An 18,817-nucleotide genomic window follows, 5' to 3' on the forward strand; every position below is an offset into this window, starting at 1 on the left:
TCCAGGCTCCTCTGTCCATGGGATTCTCCAGGCAAGAATACTGGAGTGGGTTGCCATTTCCTTCTCTGGGGGACCTTCTCCACCCAGGGACTGGAGCACAGTCTCCTACGTCTCCTGGACTGGCAGGCGGGTTCTTCACCACTAGCGCCACCTGGGAAGCCTGTTGGCTCTACTGGCTGGTGTTTATTTATCCACAGGTCTGTTAGGTCCCTATGACGTTGGGGGAATTTGGACAGGTATGAATTTTCAGTGTCCCGATCTGCTGATTGTCCCCTTTATTAGTCAGTCATCAACTGCTGAGTAGCTAATTACCGTAAAATTTACCAGCTTAAATGACGACATTTATTATCTCACATTTCTGTGGGTCAGACATCTGCATGCAGCTTAGGCGGGTTCTCTGCGTCAGGGTCTCCATGGGCTGCAGTCAAGGTGCCGGGTGTGGTTGAAGTCATCTCCAGGCACAGCTGGGGGAAAGATCCGCTCTGACCTCATGCACTGCTTGTTGGCAGGATCCAGTTCCTTGCTGGTTGTTGTTCAGACAGCAAGTTCTTGACCACAGGAGTGTCTCTCCACAGGGCAGCTCCTAACATAGCTAACCATTGATCAGGGTGACCAGATAAGAAGAGCTGGAAAGAGAGAGTGTGAGGAAGATATGTTAGTCTTGCATGACAGAATCTCAGCGGCGGCATCCATCGCTTTGTCATATTCTACTCTTACTTTTATTTTTATTTTATAGTGAAGTACAGTTGATTTACAATGCTGTGGTAGTTTCAGGTGTACAATAAAGCAATTCAGTTACACATATACATGTGTCTACTCATTTTTTTCTTTTTAAGTTTCTTTTCCCATTTTGGTTATTACAGAATATTGAGCAGAGTTCCCTGTGCTATATATAGTAGGTTGGCTATCTGCTTTTTATATAGTAGTGTTTGTATGTTAACCCCAAATTCCCAACTTATCCCTCCTCTGTATTCTATTTTAATTTTTTTTAAGATTTTTTTTATGTGGACCATTTTAAAAGGCCTTATTAAACTTGTTACAACATTGTTTCCCTGTCATGTTTCAGTTTTGGGGGGCTTGAGGCATGCAGGATCTTAGCTCCCCAACCAAGGATTAAACCCACACCCCCTGCATTGGAAGAAGTCTTGACCCACTGGACCTTCAGGGAATTCCCACCGTATTCTATTTTTAGAAGCAAGTCACTCCGTCCAGTTCACAGTACTGGAAGGGGAGGTTGGATTACACAAGGAGGTAAATACCCGGAGGCAGGGATCACTGGGGACTTAGAAGGCTGCCTACCCCGTCCCTACGGAGAGCGCTTCTGCTGCAAAGTCTCTGCTTCCGGTAGCAGAGGGCCGGGTTCCCCAGCTTCACTGTGCGGGGGAGCCCTTGTTAGCCCGTGGCCCGATCCAGTAACTGGAGAGGGGGTGAGGTGCTGCAGTTCTTCGTGGCGGCCAAGCGGACTCTAGAGCGCAGGCTCAGTAGTTGAGGCCCATGGGTATAGTTGCTCTGCGACATGTGGGATCTTCCCGGATCAGGGATTAAACCCGCGTCTCCTGCATTAGCAGGTGGAATCTTCACCACCGAGCCACCAGGGAAGCCCTAGAGCTATATTTTGTGCCTGATGGTTTTGCTTTCTTCACCCCACCCCAGGAAAAATTATTGTAGGTTATTTTTCTATTATTTTTAAATTTATTTTTTACTGAAGTGTAGTTGATTTACAATGTTGTGCTCATGTCAGCTGTACTGCAAAGTGACACGGTTTTATACATATATACATGTTTTATGCTCTGTTCCACTATGATTCTCACAGGGCATTGAACAGTTCCCTGTACTATACAGAAGGACCTTATCGTTTATCCATTCTGTATGTAATAGTTCATATCTACTAACCCCAAACTCCCAATCTATTCCTCCTCTGCTCCCTTATTGGAGGTTTTTTCTTTTCAAACTATGATAGAGAGTATTCAAGATGATTGGGCATTTTTATTTATTGAACTGTCATGCAACATTTTCTTATTTTTTAAAAATCTGTTTAGTGTGTTATTAAATCAGTGGAGTACTTACAAAATTCAATTAGGGTGTCCAGATGCCATTGGATATTTTCCGACTCTACTCAATGAGGCCCCTTGGCCGGATGACTTCTGTTGAGGGTGGTCTTGGATTTTCTGTAGTGTTGCATAGATTACACCCGTTATGTGTGGATCGCATTCTTCCCACCAGAGTCTTCTCTGAGGGAGCTCTCCCATTCCAGTGCCATCAGACGTCATTTTGTTAAATATTTACTTATTTATTTGACTGTGTCGGGTCTCACTTGTGGCATATGGGGTCTTTGTTGTGTCATGAGGGATCTAACTTCAACAACTGAGCCATTATTTGGAGTGGGAGCCTTTCTAGGCCCACTTGTTACCCGATTCGTTCCTTTCTCTTTATTCTGAGGCTTAGAAAATGCCGCCAGGCGGAGGTTGTGGAAACGTTCACCTTGAGAAGTACAGCGTCTTACAGATGACACTTGGAACAAGCTCCTCGAGTCAGGGTGGACTGTGTGTGTCACTGTTCCCAGTTTGAACAACGATGGCGGCACAACAGTCTCCATCTCACACGCGACTCACAACAGGACCTTGACGGTCCTCTTATGAAGAGGTGACATGTGCGTGCTGGTCCTTCAAATCTGGGTGTGCTTCTGACTTCCCGTGTAACTAAAAATGCAGCAAAATTGGTGCTGCGTGACTTCTGAGGCTCGCACAGAACAGGTGACGTACCTTCTGCCCTGTTCCCTGAAGAACTTGTGCTGGAGCCCTGAGCGGCCCGACGGACGGGGTGCCCAATAACCGCCCAAGAGAGAGGCTGGGCTGGGCCTCAGGGGGCTGGTTCCTCAGGCCCTGCCCACTGTCTGATCGTCAGGAATACAGACCCTGAGCCAGAAACGCCCAGCCAGGAGGCTCTCTCTGCAAGTTCTGACCCATAGGAACCATCCAAGGTCATGAAGTGATTGCTCTGTTTAAAACCACTAAGTTCTGAGGGGCTCTCTTGCACTGCGGTAGTAACCAGAATACTCCCTGGAGGAGGAAAGGATGAATTAAAGCATTATCAGTGAGGGGTTCCTTAGCCACTAACAGGAAAGACAGGCTCTGGCCAACCAAAGCAAACTTAACAAGATGCATGCCCTGCTCCAGGTGATCTTTCTGACCCAGGTATCAAACCGGTGTCTCCTGAATCTCCTGAATTGCGGGGGCATTCTTTACTCATAGAGCCATCTGGGAAGCCTCTAACAAGATACAGGTCTAAACTAAGAAGTTAGAAAAAGCAGATGAAAATAGAACAGAAGGAGGGCGACCAAAACAAAAAGCAGAAATCAGAGTAGAATGGAAGACAAATACTGTATAGTGAATCAATAAAGCCCCAAATTGAGCCTTTGAAAAAGCCAGTTAAGTAGACATGCTTCTAGTAGGACTAATTGGGGGACGGGGGTGGGAAAGCACAAATAAAATTAAGATTGAGAAACCACAAAATTGATGGAGGTTTAAAAGATAATAAATAATTGCTGAAAACAAACATCATAGACGAATTCCTAGAATAATAATTCCTCATGCTGACTCAGGAAGAATAAGAAAGTCTCTAAAACTGTAATGACGGATATGGTTACCATGAATTACATGTGGCTTTTGACCCTTGAAACATAACTAGTGACACTGATGGACTGAATTTTATATTTTATTTTAACTAACTTAAATTTAAAAACTGGAATAGTGTAGAGTACTTTTCTGTTCAACACAAACTTGACTGTTTTGGTGGAATGTATTTTGCTTTATTGCATCTCATAAGATATTGTTACTGCATTGGAGGGTGTTGGGTGTGCGCCTCATTTCTAGGATTGTGCATAAACACTTCACTTATCTTGGTGTCAATGGATTAATTCAGATTGAGTGATTTTTTTCTATGCACAGATGTAATATTGTAATGTGTTTAACTGAATATTTTATGAAGAGATAAAATGAGAAAACCTGATTTACATAGTGATGATACCTATTAATGCTAAAAATTCTCCAAGCCAGGCTTCAACAATACTTGAACTGTGAACTTCCAGATGTTCAAGCTGGTTTTAGAAACGGCAGAGGAACCAGAGATCAAATTGCCAACATTTGCTGGATCATATAAAAAGCAAGAGAGTTCCAGAAAAACATCTACTTCTGCTTTATTGACTATGCCAAAGCCTTTGACTGTGTGGAAAATTCTTCAGGAGATGGGAATACCATACTACCTCACCTGTCTCTTGAGAAACCTGTATGCAGGTCACGAAGCAACAGTTAGAACTGGACATGGAACAACAGACTGGTTCCAAATAGGAAAAGGAGTACATCAAGGCTGTATATTGTCACCCTGCTTATTTAACTTCTATGCAGAGTACATCATGAGAAACATTGGGCTGGGTGAAACACAAACTGGAAATCAAGATTGCTGGGAGAAATATCAACAACCTCAGATATGCAGATGACACCACCTTTATGGCAGAAAGTGAAGAGGAACTAAAAAACCTCTTGATGAAAGTAAAGGAGGAGAGTTAAAAAGTTGGCTTAAAGCTCAACATTCAGAAAACTAAGATCATGGCATCCGGTCCCATCACTTCATGGCAAATAGATGGGAGAACAATGGAAACAGTGGCTGACTTTATTTTTGGGGGGCTCCAAAATCACTGCAGATGGTGACTGCAGCCATGAAATAAAAAGATGCTTACTCCTTGGAAGAAAAGTTATGACCAACCTAGACAGCATATTAAAAAGCAGAGACATTACTTTGCCAACAAAGGTCTGTCTAGTCAAGGCTATGGTTTTTCCAGTGGTCATGTATGATGTGAGAGTTGGACTATAAAGAAAGCTGAGCGCCAGAGAATTGATGCTTTTGAACTGCAGTGTTGGAGAAGACGCTTGAGAGTCCCTTGGACTGCAAGGAGATCCAACCAGTCCATTCTGAAGGAGATCAGTCCTGAATGTTCATTGGAAGGACTGATGCTAAAGCTGAAACTCCAATACTTTGGCTACCTCATGCGAAGAGCTGACTCATTTGCAAAGACCCTGATGCTGGGTAAGATTGAAGGCAGGAGGAGAAGGGGATGACAGAGGATGCGATGGTTGGATGGCATTACCTACTCAATGGACATGAGTTTGAGTAAACTCTGGGAGTTGGTGATGGACAGGGAAGTCTGATGTGCTGCAATTCATGGGGTCGCAAAGAGTCAGACATGACTGAGAGATTGAACTGAACTGATACCTATGTAAGTCATCGTTGGTCATTATGTTGAAATGTTTATTATTTATGTATAATATAATGAAATTATGCTTCTAGTTAAAAAATAAGTATTCAAACATTTTTGTTTACAATAGAGGCATGATTGGGCAATGACTCTAGAAGCTAGTGCTGTGACCAGGGCAGTAAAGAAAAAAAAAAAGCCTCAAGAAATTACATCACAGCTATCATGAGGTTGAATAGCAATTGCAATTTGCTGTGAGCAGAGGAAACCGCCAAAGCTGTCTGTTGACATCTGATGATGTCGCTGTTCTGTGACTTACGTGTTGTGTGTGCTTGGGTTTTAAACATTTCCCTGTTTTCATTTCTAATAGGTGGATAGGACAAATACAGTCTGTGAAAAAGTGCTCTGCTGTTTTCAATAATTTAAGAGTGTAGAGGAAATGGCAACCCACTCCAGTGTGCTTGCCTGGAGAACCCCATGGACAAGGATTCTGGTGGGCCACAGTCCATGGGTCATAAAGGGTCGGACACGACTAAGCGACTAACACACACTAAGGGCTTCCAAGATAAAAATGTTCGAGAACTGCTGATCCAAGGCACAGAGAAGGCAAAGCTAAGGTGGAAAGTTACTGAGGTGCTGGGAACCAGCAGGGTTCATCAGAACAGTTGAAAATGAGGAAAAATAGTAGACATCTCTAATTGGCCTTAACTATTAGGAAACTTCCTCTTGTTCCCTTTCCCTGTCTCCTCACGTCTCTCCTGCACCCAGGCCCTCGCAGGAAGGGCCCTCCTTGGCCTGCTGTACTGAGTTTGCAATCAGAGGACTCTAACGGTAGGCTTGTTGTTGCTGTTTAATCACTAAGTCGTGACTGACTCTCTTGTGACCCCGTGGACTGTAGCCCACCAGGCTCCTCTGTCCTTGTGATTGATTCTCCAGGCAAGAATACTGGAGGGGGTTGTCATTTCCTCCTCCAGGGGGTCTTCCCAACTGAGGGATCGAACCTGCATCTTCAGCTTTGGCAGGTGGGTTCTTTACCACAGAGCCTCCAGGGAAGCCCGATTCAGGCTCTCGACTTCTTCATCTGCATCCAGACTGGATGGTTCTGTGTGCAGCTTCCCAGGCCCTCAGTGTCAGTGGAATATAAGGGTTGATAAGGTGATTTTCTCAGGAAATCTGCCTCTTTTAACAGATGACATTTGAAGACACAGTCACTTCGTTCAAGAAAGTGATTATTTTTGTCAGAGGAAAGAGAAAGGAGGAGTAGGTAGAAACCCACTCTGAATAGTCTGGGAATTCCTGTGGACTTAGTCACAGGCTCCATAGGGTTAAAAACGGAGGCTCCTTAGAAGACAGCAGCAAAAGGTGGTCTCCGTGGCAGCTCTGGAACTCTGGGAACTGTCCCCCGGGGTGCCGCTCTGCCCCTCCTCTGGCTCTGAGGAGCCCCACGCAACTCCAGGGGCCAGTGGTGTGGCCGTGACCGACCAGGGCCATCTATAGCTTTGCAGGCTCTGACAGTTAACCAGCAAGCCGCACAGGATGGAGGCGACCTTTTCGGGATGAGAGGCTTGAAGATAATAGATTTTATTTCATAGGCATTATCGTGGAAGAGAGAGCCTATTTCCATTCTTCTTTTCCAACTTAACTGGTAGCACCTTCTCTATTATTGTTTGTTTTTAACTGGAGGACAATTGCTTTACAATGTTATGTTGGTTTCTGCCTACAACCACCCCCATCAGCCATCCTCCCTGTTGAGCCTCCCTCCCCTCCTGCACCCCGCCCCTCCGCTCATCACAGAGCACCAGGTGGGGCTCCCTGTTGCACAGCAACTTCTCACCAGGTACCTATTCGACACATGATAGTGTATCGATGTCACCGCTGCTTTCTCCATTCATCGCTCTCTCTCTCTTTAAAATATACTCTACTTTTTAGAGCAGTTGCAGGTTCACAGCAACGTTGAATGATGAGTACAGAGTTCCCACAGATGTTCTGTCCCCCGACACACACATCCTCCCCCACGATCAACACCCTACAGCACAGGGGTACATCTGTCACCACTCGGGAACCTATATGGACACACCCGAAGTCCACAGCTTATATTAGGGTTCCCACTAGAGGTGAAGAATCCATCTGCCAATGCAGGAGACATAAGAGATGCGGGTTCGATCCCTGGGTCAGGAAGATCCCCTGGAGGAGGGCATGACAACCCGATCCAGTGTTCTTGCCTGGAGAATCCCACGGACAGAGGAGCCTGGTGGGCTACAGTCCATGAGGTCACAGTCAGACATGACTTAGGGAAACAAAAACAACAGAGGTCCTGGAACTGATGCCCTGAGGACACTGAGGGGACCGCTGTGATGTCCTCTTTGTGATTTCTGCCTTCTGCACTCTTTGGGTCAGCTTAATTTTTACCTATGCAGAAGCAGATGGTGGTTGATACAGAAAATGAAAAAGCAAGCTACAAAGTGTAGCCTGAAGTCTTGCTCCAGCATCACAGAGGGTGATAAAGCCCTGAGGCAGGGAAGGAAAGAGGACCCCCTTGTGCAGAGTGCTGGGGACGGAGCTCAGAGTTTGTGCAGGGTTTTGCAGGGCAGCTTAAGGCACTGGATTAAAAAAAAAAAAAAAAGCAATAGGAAGCTATTGAAGGGTTCTGAGCAGAGTACTTACATCTCATTTACATTAAAAAATAACACTCCAATTGTGGAGAAGTGGTTGTAGGTGGATACAGGAGTCGTTTCTCTGTTAGGGAACTATTACAGTAGCCCAGGCAAGAGATGAGGAGAAGGCAATGGCACCCCACTCCAGTACTCTTGCCTGGAAAATCCCATGGACGGAGGAGCCTGGTGGGCTGCAGTCCATGGGGTCGCTGAGGGTTGGACACGACTGAGCGACTTCACTTTCACTTTTCACTTTCATGCATTGGAGAAGGAAATGGCAACCCACTCCAGTGTTCTTGCCTGGAGAATCCCAGGGACGGGGGAGCCTGGTGGGCTGCTGTCTATGGGGTTGCACAGAGTCAGACACGACTGAAGCGACTTAGCAGCAGCAGCAGCAGCAGGAGGCAAGAGATGATGGTGGTTTGATGCAGAGTAATATCCATGCTGATGGTGAAAAGTATTAAAACTGAAGTTAGAATACCGCAGAGGGCTTCCCAGGTGGTTCGCTGGTAATGAATCCGCCTGCCAATGCAGGAAACAGGAGTTCGATCCCTAGGTAGGGAAGATCCCCTGGAGGAGGGAATGGCACCCCACTCTCGTATTCTGGCCTGGAGAATCCCCAAGGACAGAGGAGCCTGGTGGGCTAAAGAGTTGGGGTTGCAAAGAGTCGGACATAACTTAGCGACATGATTTATCCACTAAACAGCAATAGACGACAGAATAGCTCAGATTTCTTAATGGATTGAATAGAGGTATAAAAGGCAGTGAGAGAGACAGACAGAGGGACAAGGAGAGAAAAGAGAAACTTGACTTGTTGGCTTCAGGAACTGGCAAATTTACCAAAATATGAAGATTAAGATGGGGTGGTGTGTGTGCTCATGGGGTGGTGTGTGTGCTCATGGGGTGGTGGAGGGAGAAGGGATGTCTCACACATTACAGTTCCCTCAACACTGTACTCGGAAAATTTTCAAAGAGCAACTGCCTGCTGCTAAGTCGCGTCAGTCGTGTCCGACTCTGTGCGACCCCATAGACAGCAGCCCACCAGGCTCCCCCGTCCCTGGGATTCTCCAGGCAAGAACACTGGAGTGGGTTGCCATTTCCTTCTCCAATGCATGAAAGTGAAAAGTGAAAGTGAAGTCGCTCAGTCGTGTCCAACCCTCAGCGACCCCATGGACTGCAGCCCACCAGGCTCCTCCGTCCATGGGATTTTCCAGGCAAGAGTACTGGAGTAGGGTGCCATTGCCTTCTCCAAGGAACAGCTGGGGAAGACATTTACCAGTTGTGAATACCCACATATGACATCTACAAGGGCCATCTTACTGTATTTCTATCCACGTTCTTCAGCCCATCTTACTTTAAACACATTTTATTTTTTATTAAAAATATTTATTTAGGCTGCCCTGGGTCTTAGTTGCAGCACATGGGATCTTTAGCTGTGCCAAGCAGGATTTATTTCCCTGACCAGGGATCGAACCTGGGCTCCCTACATTCGGAGCCCAGCGTTGCACTGGATCACCAGGGAGTTCCCTTACTTTCACAATTCATTTCAGTTGCAGGCATCAACACACTTCCCTCCTCATACCTCAGCACACAGGTCATGTTTTTCCAGTTTCGTCCTTTTGAAGGGAAGAAAAAGGCACCTGTTTACACCTGAAACTTGAGCTGCCAAAGGACATCAAGGTGGCATAATCAAACGGGCTACTGGACGCAAGCGCCTGAAGCTCATTCAGAACACAGATGTCTGAGCTCTTGGACTGGATGAAGTCACCGAGCGGTGCAGAGGAAGGAGATTCCAGCAGAGCTGTCTGTGGGAGCGCCGACCCCCAGGGCGGTCAGCAGTCTGCCCAGCCTGGATCCTGAAAAGCGGGTCTGTTCCGCGCCACCCCGCGGTCCTAGGTGACCATCGGAGGTGACCCGCGGAGTCACCAGGTGCGGGGGGGCGGAGGGGGTCTAGGTCACCATCGGGGGTGACCTGCGGAGTCACTAGGTGGGGGGGGGGTCCTAGGTCCCCATGGGAGGTGACCCGCGGAGTCACCGGGTGGCGGGGGAGGGTGTGCTAGGTAACCATCGGGGGTGACCTGCGGACTCACTAGGTGGGGGGCAGGGAGTGCTAGGTCGCCATGGGAGGTGACCTGAGGTGTCACTAGGTGGGGGAAGGGTCCCAGGTCGCCATGGGAGGTGACCCAGGGAGTCACCAGGTGCGGGGGGGAGGGGGTCTAGGTCACCATCGGGGGTGACCCGCGGAGTCACCAGGTGAGGTGGGGGTTGCAAGGTAACCATCGGAGGTGACCTGCGGAGTCCTCGGGGGGCGGGGGGCGGGGTGCAGGGTTGGGCACCCCGGCCGGGCGGGAAACCCGGAGGCGCGGTGGCCGCGGGTGCTGGCGGCGGGCGGGGCGGGCGGGAGGGAGGGCGGAGTCGCCGCAGCGGCCGGCCGCGGGCGGGGGAGGGTGTGTGCGCGGGTCACATGGTCGCTGCTGCCCTCCCGTCAGCCGCCCTCGCCGCCGCGGTGCGCTGGCTGCAGGAAGCCGCCGCGCCGCCGCTTTGTTGTCGGGGCCCGCGAGGAGCGCCGCCCGCCGCCGCGCGCTCTCCCCGAGCTAGCTTTCCGGCCCCGGGGCCCGGCTGCGGGCCTCCGCGCGCCCCGCCCATGAGGGCGCCCCGCGACCACCGCCGGCGGCGGCCCGGGGCGGCGCGGCGTTGAGGCGGCGGCGGGGGCGCTGCCCGCTCTGCGGACGGGCGGCCTCGGGCCTCCCCGAAGGCACCATGGAGGTGAATGCGGGTAAGAGCCTACAGGGCGGGGGGCGCGGCGGCGGCGGGCGCGCGGGGCCGACGGGCGGGCGAGCGCGGCGGCGGGGCCCCTCACGGGCGGCGGCGCGGGGGGCCCGCCCGGAGCCTGGCGCTCGGCACCCCCCGGGCCGCCCTCCCGGCCGCCCGCAGCGCCGCAGCGCGGCGGCCCGGCCCCCCCTCACATGGCCCGGCCGCGCGAGCCACGTGCGTGCTGTGTTTACGTTCGGCGGCGCGAGGCCGCCGGTTGGCTGGGCGGGCGCGTGACGCGGCATTACATAATGGGCGCCGGGGCGGCGGCGGCGGGCGGGGACACGTGAGGCCGCGCGGCTCCGTGACCCACATTCGCCGGCCGCGGGGGCCCCTGGGGGCGGGCGCGCGCCGGCGGGAGGCCCCGCCCCGCGGGAGGCCCCGCCCCCGCGCCCTCGGGCTCTGACGTGGCCGCCCCTCCCCCGCGGGGTCGCTCGCTGAGGGGAGGCCGCGCGTGCGCGCGCCCCGGGGACCCGCGGCCCAGCGGCCGGGAGGGCGCGGACGCCGCAGTGCCCTCGGCCCGGGCGGAGCGGAGAAGGCGGGCGCCGAGGGGGACCCCCCAGGGTCGCCTGGGGACGGCTCGCCGAGGGTGGCGCTGCCTCGTCTCCACAACAAAGAAGAACCCTTACCGTTTCAACGACCTCCTCGGGGACGCGGTCGACCTTGTGAAACACCTCCGGTGACGAACACGCCCGCGGCGCCTGCGGGCCGGGAGCCTCACCCTGGCCGGTCTCGCCCGGTGACCCCCAGCGACCCCGAGGTTGCTGATCTTTCCTGAATCCGATAACAGATTTTTTTCCCCCCGCCCTGAGGGCTGGGGATCTTAGTTTCTCAACCAGGGTTGGAACCCGGGCAGTGAGAGCCCTAACCGCTGGACAGCCTGGGAATTCCCAGAATAACAGATATGAGCTTATTAATCCTTTTCTTGTCCCATTTCCTGTTGCTTCCGCACTAGGGAGCAGTGTTAGGGTCCCTTCTGCCCTTCTGTCTGTCCGCCCCCTGCCATGGAGAGCCCTTTGCTTGAATCCAGTGAGGCTGCGGAAGCAGCCAGTGATTATGTTGGAAAAACCATGCCCCTGGTAACAAATTGTGAACCTTCCACCAACAGTAAATAATAGAGTCATTTTCTTGTCTTTTAATTACCTGTGGGCCTATATAGCCTTGAGGATAGTTTAAGAATTTGAGTAACTTTGTTACGGAATAAAACTTTTACTTGCTAGGGATTTCAAGAGTAAGAAATTCATCCTCGTCTACCTCGGCGTGAATGAATTCTTATAGTTTTGAGAGCGGATAAGGTTAGAAAGTTTTTCTCAGATTTGAACCTTCCTGGAACATTATCACTGATCTTAATTTTGATTTTACGGTGTGATTACAAACTAACCTTTTCTTGGGATGACTGCTGACTCCCCCAACCCCCCTTCCATATCCAGTTCACATCCCTTGGTCCTTGCTCCGTGGTTTTTTTTTTAATCCCCTGATCATCATCCTTGTTGCCCTTTGGGATGTGGCATCCAAAGGTGGAAGTCGTAGAACGATTAATGACTGCTGTAAAGGAGGTGTCTGGCAGGTTGGGCTTTTGTGGCATACTGCTTTGCTGACTCACAGTGACCTTGCCATCAACTAGACCCTTTTCATGTGAACTGTTTTGCAGTTAAGTTTCATCCCTTGTGCAGATAATTGTTTGACCTGAACTGTAGGAACTTGAACTTATCTTTCTTAAATTTTCTCTTTCTCCATTTGGCTCCAAGTTCAAGCTATTATCCGGTATAGTGTTTCTGCCATCCCTCTGTCTGAGGGAACTTAAATAAGCATTCCTTTTCATTTCCTTAACATATAACTTGCCCAGGGTGGGGACAAATTCAGTTCTGGTGGCATGCCTCTGGCCCCTCCCTTTAGGTTGATATCATTTTATTAGTCAACACATTCACCCAGTGACCATTTGGTGTAACTGCCCTATTTTTCATGACTCATTGTGTGACCCTTTCTGTGACAAATACGGAGGAGAAATAGTGAAGCTGTGGAAATGGACTCGATACATTTTTGTCACAGATTTTGACTGAAGTTCTTTAAATACCATTCTGCTTGATGTTTTTACTGTAAAGGTAACTGCATACTACCATTCTGTTCTCACTTGGAGAGAGAAACAGTAAGATAATGGGAAGAATTCTAAGTGAAGAAGGAAGTTGCCTGACTAGACAGTGGAGTTGAGGAATTCATAAGGTGGCCTGGAAATAAGAACCTGCAGAGAAATCTGGGTCCACATGACATATTCAGAATTGAAGGACAAAGAACGGATAGGGAGGTTTAGATTTGTTTGAACTCTTGGAATCCAACTCTCCCAGCATAGTGATGGTGAAATAATGATCACCAGTATCTGTGGAGCATTTATGTGTTCTATATGGGCCCTGTACATGTGTTACTACTTTGAGCCTCCCCTTAATGCTGCCACTGTGGAAGGGGAGGGTCTAAGTTCCACGAAGTGAATAACTTACCCTTAGGGGCAGGTCTGTGAAATACCCTCGGGGAGCACAAACCAATGGCTGTGCTGTAGTCACAGTTGGGGTTGAAGCCCCCGTCCCTCCTAAAGGTGCATGCGAGGCTTGGGCTCCTGCCTTTGGGGGTGAGGGGACACTGAGTAGATGCCCGCAGTTTGCATGGTACAAGGGTCAGCAGAGCCACCCAGTTTCATCATTCCTCTTTTTTAATCTTGTTGCTGGTCCACGGGTTTTACTCCCAGGCTCTAGATTACTCTTGTCCCCCTTGTCCCCTCCCCACCTTTCCAGCAATTTTCTTGGAGACAAGAACTGTGTTTGTCAAAATAAGACCTATTTGTTTTTGTTTTCTTAAGTAGTCTCTTACGTGGTACATCATTTAATCGCTTTCATATTCTTTAAAACTCCGCGTATTGTCTGTTACCTTCGCTCTTGATCCTTGGCTTCTACGGCACCCTTGTACTCTCGGTACCTTGTGTGAACTGTGGCTCACGTTGTGTTGGAACGAAAGGTCGACAGGGCTGTCTCCCCAGGTCTGTGAAGTGCTCTGGGGAGAGCGCCATCTTGCTCTCCGGAGCCCTGACAGTGGGACCCAACCGGAAATTCAGGGCTTCGTTAGGTCCACTCTGTCATACCGTGAGTAGAAGGTATTGAAAACCTGCTTTTAAAATGAGAAAACTCATAAAGCTTCTTGAGTAAACATGTTTTGTTCTAAGTCACAAGGCAAAAAAAAAAGTCCAGTCATGATTTGATCTCAAGCGTGTATTTTCCAGGATGGTGAGCAGAGGGAGTGGGGTGGTGGTGATGTTGGGCCAGTCTGGAATCCGGGTGAGAAAAGCCCAGGCAGGCTGTGTGAGGACAGCAAGTGCCTCCCAGCGGTACAGAGTTGGATGTTGACTTCGGGATTGTCTGAAACTGACCACTGGGTAAGCCCTAGCCTGGGAACCTGGCCCAACTCCAGGATTCTTTTCAACTAAAAATAGAGACAACTCAGCCTCAGCTAATTTTAGCTTGAGGCATCTGAGAAGTATATGCTGCCTGTTTTTGGAGGTGTTAGGACTTGCTGGTTCAGGGATTTTACCTTTCTTGCATTTTCGTTAAAAACTCTCTGTAAAAAGGCACTTATTTTAATAGTTCCCTTTTATGAACATCATTTCATTTCAATCTTATACTAACTCTGGCAGATATTCCCATTTTATATTAATAGAAGATGACTCAGGTTTAGAGAGATTGAAAGTGACTTGCATGCTGAGGACTTCTCAGTAAGAGATAATAGTCTGTGCTCTGGAATTGACGTTCAAACCTGGCCCTGCCACTTGGTAGCTGTATTAACCTCTCTGACCTCCTCTTCTGTAGAATGGAATAATGGAAGTTAATTTTATAGGGTTCTTATGAGGACTAAACGTGGTGTGAAATCGTGTCATTTTATTCTCGACATTTTATTTACTTTTGGCCAGGCTATGTTTTTCTTGCTTTTGCATGGACTTTCTCCAGGTGTGGCGAGTGGGAGTTACTGTTGGCTGCGGTGCCTGAACTTCTCATCGTGGTGGCTCTTGCTGCGGTGCAGGCTTAGTGGTTATGCACACGGGCTTCGTTACTCTGCGACAGGTGGATTCTCCCCAGACTGGGGATTGAACCTGTATCCCCTGAATTGGTGGATTCTTAACTACTGGACTTCCAGGGAACTCCTTATTTTCAGTATTCTTGCTGACCTGTAATCTTCACTTCCCTTCTTCATTGGATTGAGGAACTGCTAGATGTACATCTTACCTTCTAAGAAATTAAATTTTAACCTTCTTGGGTTGCTAATCATCAGGTTGGTAGCATGATGTCTGGTTGACGCTAAGACAACTACGTCAGTGTTGAAGGTCTTGCTTAGAGAATGTACCTGCTCCTTGATGGGTCATCTTTGATTCCATGGTTCCTGGCACAATTGCTGGTTGTAAATTATTATTGATTCCCTAAAAGACAGGAGTTGGATCTTAACTGAATTGATAATAGCGCAGTAATTTTTCTTGGGTTTGATTTTGGAACTTTTGCAAAGGAAGGTGTGTTTTGAGTAATTAATACCTTCCGTTGCCCAGTCAGCTTTAAAACACTTCTCAAGCCATTAGAACAGCTCAGATCTCCACTCAGAAGAACTTGTGGATGTAAATGGCTGACTGAAATCCTGGCCCTGGAAAGGTCTAACTTCCTGACCTTTTATCCTCTTGAGACATTAGTGAATTTGCTACCTAAAGTAGTAGTTTAGTCTCTAAGTCATGTCTGACTCTTTTGCGACCCCAGGAACTATAACTCACCAGGTCCATGGGATTTCCCAGGCAAGAATACTGGAGTAGGTTGCCATTTCCTTCTCCAGGGGATCTTCCTGACCCAGGGATTGAACCCAGGTCTCCTGCATTGGCAGGCGGATTCTTTTCCCCTGAGCCACTAGGGAAGTCTCCCACTACCTACAGTGGTCCTTTAGGAAAGATAAAGAGCTGTGAGAGCTTCCTCTGGGGATTTGTTGAGGACTAAGAATAATCTTTTTCTTTGTATCCATTCTCAGTGGAGATAAAGATGAAAAAAATATCAGTTGCTACCACCTGGGATTTCTAATGTGATCTTCAAATCTCTAAAATTTTGTGAAAGCAGTGGTGGTTTTACCTAGCAACATGACATTTGAGAGACTTCAAGGTTGAAATCATTTTTCTTTGGATTCACAGTATGTTAGGGATATTCAGGCAGTTAGTGAGAAGATCAGCCTTGAAAATTATGGGCCAATTTGTGCTTGAATTTACTAATTGTAACCATTCTTAAACTTCGGCCTGCAAAGACTTGCCTTGAGAGCTTGTTCAAAATGCTCATTCCTGGACTTCTGGGTGGTTCAGTGGCTAAGAACTTGCCTTGGCAGGGAGCAACTGAGCCCATGAGCTATGACTGCTGAGCCTGTGTTCTGAGCCCAGGTGCCCCTGATCAGGCCTGTGCTTCGCAGCAAGAAAAGCCACCAGAATGAGAAACCCACACAGTGCAACCAAGAGTAGACCCTGCTCGCCGCAACTAGAGAAAGCTCGAGTGCAGCACAGCCAAAAGAAAGTTCATTCCTGAGGGTGCCTTCTCCAGTCGGGCCAGGGTCTTGGAAATGTGTGTTTTGAGAAAAACACTAGGGGCGGTTCTGATGATGCGTGTTTCGCATAATCTCTTTGGATCGTGAGAATAAACTCAAAGTTAGGACTCTTTCTTGTGTTTGGAGTATTGGAGAGTCTTCAGATTTTAAAATCAGTGGTTAGATAAAATTATTGTTGCTGAGATTACCCTTGGTTGCTTTTTCTCCCATTGAGCACAGATGAAGTCATTGACTTGTGACAGTGACGCCCAGGCTTCACTGCGCTCGGAGGCTGAGGCCTGAGACCGCGCTTCCAACCGAGTTCCAGGCGATGCTGGAGCCACTGGTGCAGGACCACGCTTTGAGAGTGCCTGGTGTGTATGCGTAGGGACCAGGTTGCGGGACAGGTATTCATCCTAAAGCTCGGGCTTCACTCTGAGCAGGTGGGAAGCGCAGGTTAAGGGCATCTGGAAGCGGGTCAGACTTTAGGAAAAGCGGATTCATACCTCTAGCTTCAGTGCTGATGTCAGATGTATGCTTCTGGAATGGAAACGTGGATGGAATTGTCCACATTGTATTTTTTGTCTTTTTAAGACTCAAGTGCAGATAAACAACAAGGTCCTCCTGTATAGCACAGGGAACTATATTCAGTATCCCGGGGTAAACCATAATGGAAAAGAATTTGAAAAAGGATATGTGTGTGTGTGTGTGTGTGTGTGTGTGTATAACTGAGTCACTTTGCCGTATAGCAGAAATTAACACAACGTTAAATAAATTTCAAAGATGTACGAGCAAGACGATTAAAAAGACTCAAGTGCCTTTATCTGCATTGTGCATTTTAAGTTTGTGTATGGTGAACACTCGGAGAAGGCGATGGCACCCACTCCAATACTCCTGCCTGGAAAATCCCATGGATGGAGGAGCCTAGTGGGCTGCAGTCCATGGGGTCGCTGAGGGTCGGGCACGACTTGAGCGACTTCACTTTCACTTTTCACTTTCATGCATTGGAGAAGGAAATGGCAGCCCACTCCGGTGTTCTTGCCTGGAGAATGCCAGGGACGGTGGAGCCTGGTGGGCTGCTATCTATGGGGTTGCACAGAGTCAGACACGACTGCAGTTGTGTTTCTCATGGCACAGTTGGCACCTGTTCTCACTTCTTTTCTGGGTTATAACCAGAGCACTGTGGTTGTGGGTCTACTTCCTAGGGGCTTCCGAGTCTGGATTTGTGTAATTGGTACTTAAATACATGTCTGGTTCCTAACGTCATCATGACAGACTAAAAGTGACTTATCCCTCTGCCTTTTTTTTCCTTCTCTTTAAGTGGAAATGACTTACTGTCCTTTGGAATTGATTTGGCCTGAGCATTTTGCTGTGTGTGTGTGTGTGTGTGTGTGTGTGTGTGTGTACACTTGAATGACCTGTAAAGTCTGGCTGTTATTTAAAAAAAGACTGGGGAGTCTTTTCCCTTTAGCAGACAAAGCGTTTATTTCAGAGTGAATGCTTAAATTGCAGTTGTTACTTTGGGAACCTGTAAAATCCTCCCTTTCGGAATAGTCATCTCAGGTTATTCTCAGAAATGTCTGTTTTACTTGTTACTGCCATGGGGTCTTAAAAGAATCAAATGCGACTTAGTGACTCAACAACAACAGCAACAGTAATACCTTACTCTGTTTCTGATCTGTCCATGATATTAGATGTGGGCTTTACAAAGGCAGAAAAGTAGGTATTAGAAATAATTTATGTCTTGGAACTTCCCTGGTGGTCCAGTGGTTAGAATTCCGTGCTTCCACTGCAGGGGGCACCAGTTTGATCCCTGGTCGGGGAACTAATATCCCACATGCCACATGGCACAGCCAAAAAAAGAAAGAAGAAATTTATGTCAGACTTATATCTGTAAAGCATGTATAGAGACTTAAAAGACACTCTGCACCTAGGTGCTTGTAATCTCTCTTGTTGAGAAGTAGATGGAAACAGGTAAACAGTAGGTTTAAATAAGACTTCAAGACAGTGATAGAAGAGAGATAATTAACGTTTGTGTGTGATGGACATTGAAAAAAGCCAGTAAATGTTGGCTGATGATGGAGGAGAGAAGAAAAGAAACCACAGGAGGCCTTGGCAGAGAAGATGAAAATTGCTTGTTTGGCCTGGGATTTGGAAAAACAATACTTCTGGCCGTGAGGCTACTCTTGCAGCATTTTATCACTTTCAGGGAAGAAGTTTGAAATTACACCCTGAGAGTCATTTTAAGCGCTGTTTCTTAAGCTGGACGGTTCGCAGTCTCTTAAGAGGTCACGGCCAGTTTCAGGGGGAGTTGTGGAGTTTATCCTAATGAAGTGATGAAGAGTGTTCTGAAGGTAGCTCTGTGAAGGGGAGTTAGCTCAGAGCATGCTGTCTGCCTTCCAGCCTCTTTGATACTCACTGTAAACAGTGAGTCAGGAGAACAAGCGGTGCGTCTGGGTTTCTCAAGAGCTGCTTTGGAGAGGAGTGTGTCTGCAAGTCCGATGGCAGGAGTAGGGAGAAGGCAGGT

At 48.4% G+C, this 18,817-nt stretch overlaps 1 protein-coding gene and 1 long non-coding RNA gene across 4 annotated transcripts in view; one reads left to right on the top strand and one right to left on the bottom strand.

The window, feature by feature from the left end:
• Nucleotides 1-11,415, bottom strand: part of LOC129642933 (uncharacterized) — a 30,357-nt gene extending 18,942 nt beyond the window's left edge. The window contains exon 1 of the long non-coding RNA XR_008709936.1: nt 11,343-11,415. This is a non-coding gene — a long non-coding RNA (uncharacterized LOC129642933). The remainder of the gene's footprint in view (nt 1-11,342) is intronic.
• Nucleotides 10,369-18,817, top strand: part of NR1D2 (nuclear receptor subfamily 1 group D member 2) — a 28,557-nt gene continuing 20,108 nt past the window's right edge. The window contains exon 1 of one of the 3 annotated variants that reach the window (XM_055566896.1): nt 10,369-10,678. In XM_055566896.1, coding sequence (XP_055422871.1) covers nt 10,663-10,678 — 16 coding nt within the window. In that variant the 5' untranslated portion in view covers nt 10,369-10,662. Of the gene's footprint in view, nt 10,679-10,804; nt 11,474-18,817 lie in introns of those variants that run through there. The other 2 variants (XM_055566899.1, XM_055566898.1) reach the window with 2 other exon arrangements.

This window comes from Bubalus kerabau, chromosome 2 (assembly GCF_029407905.1).
Source record: "Bubalus kerabau isolate K-KA32 ecotype Philippines breed swamp buffalo chromosome 2, PCC_UOA_SB_1v2, whole genome shotgun sequence".
Taxonomy (NCBI): Eukaryota; Metazoa; Chordata; class Mammalia; order Artiodactyla; family Bovidae; genus Bubalus; species Bubalus kerabau.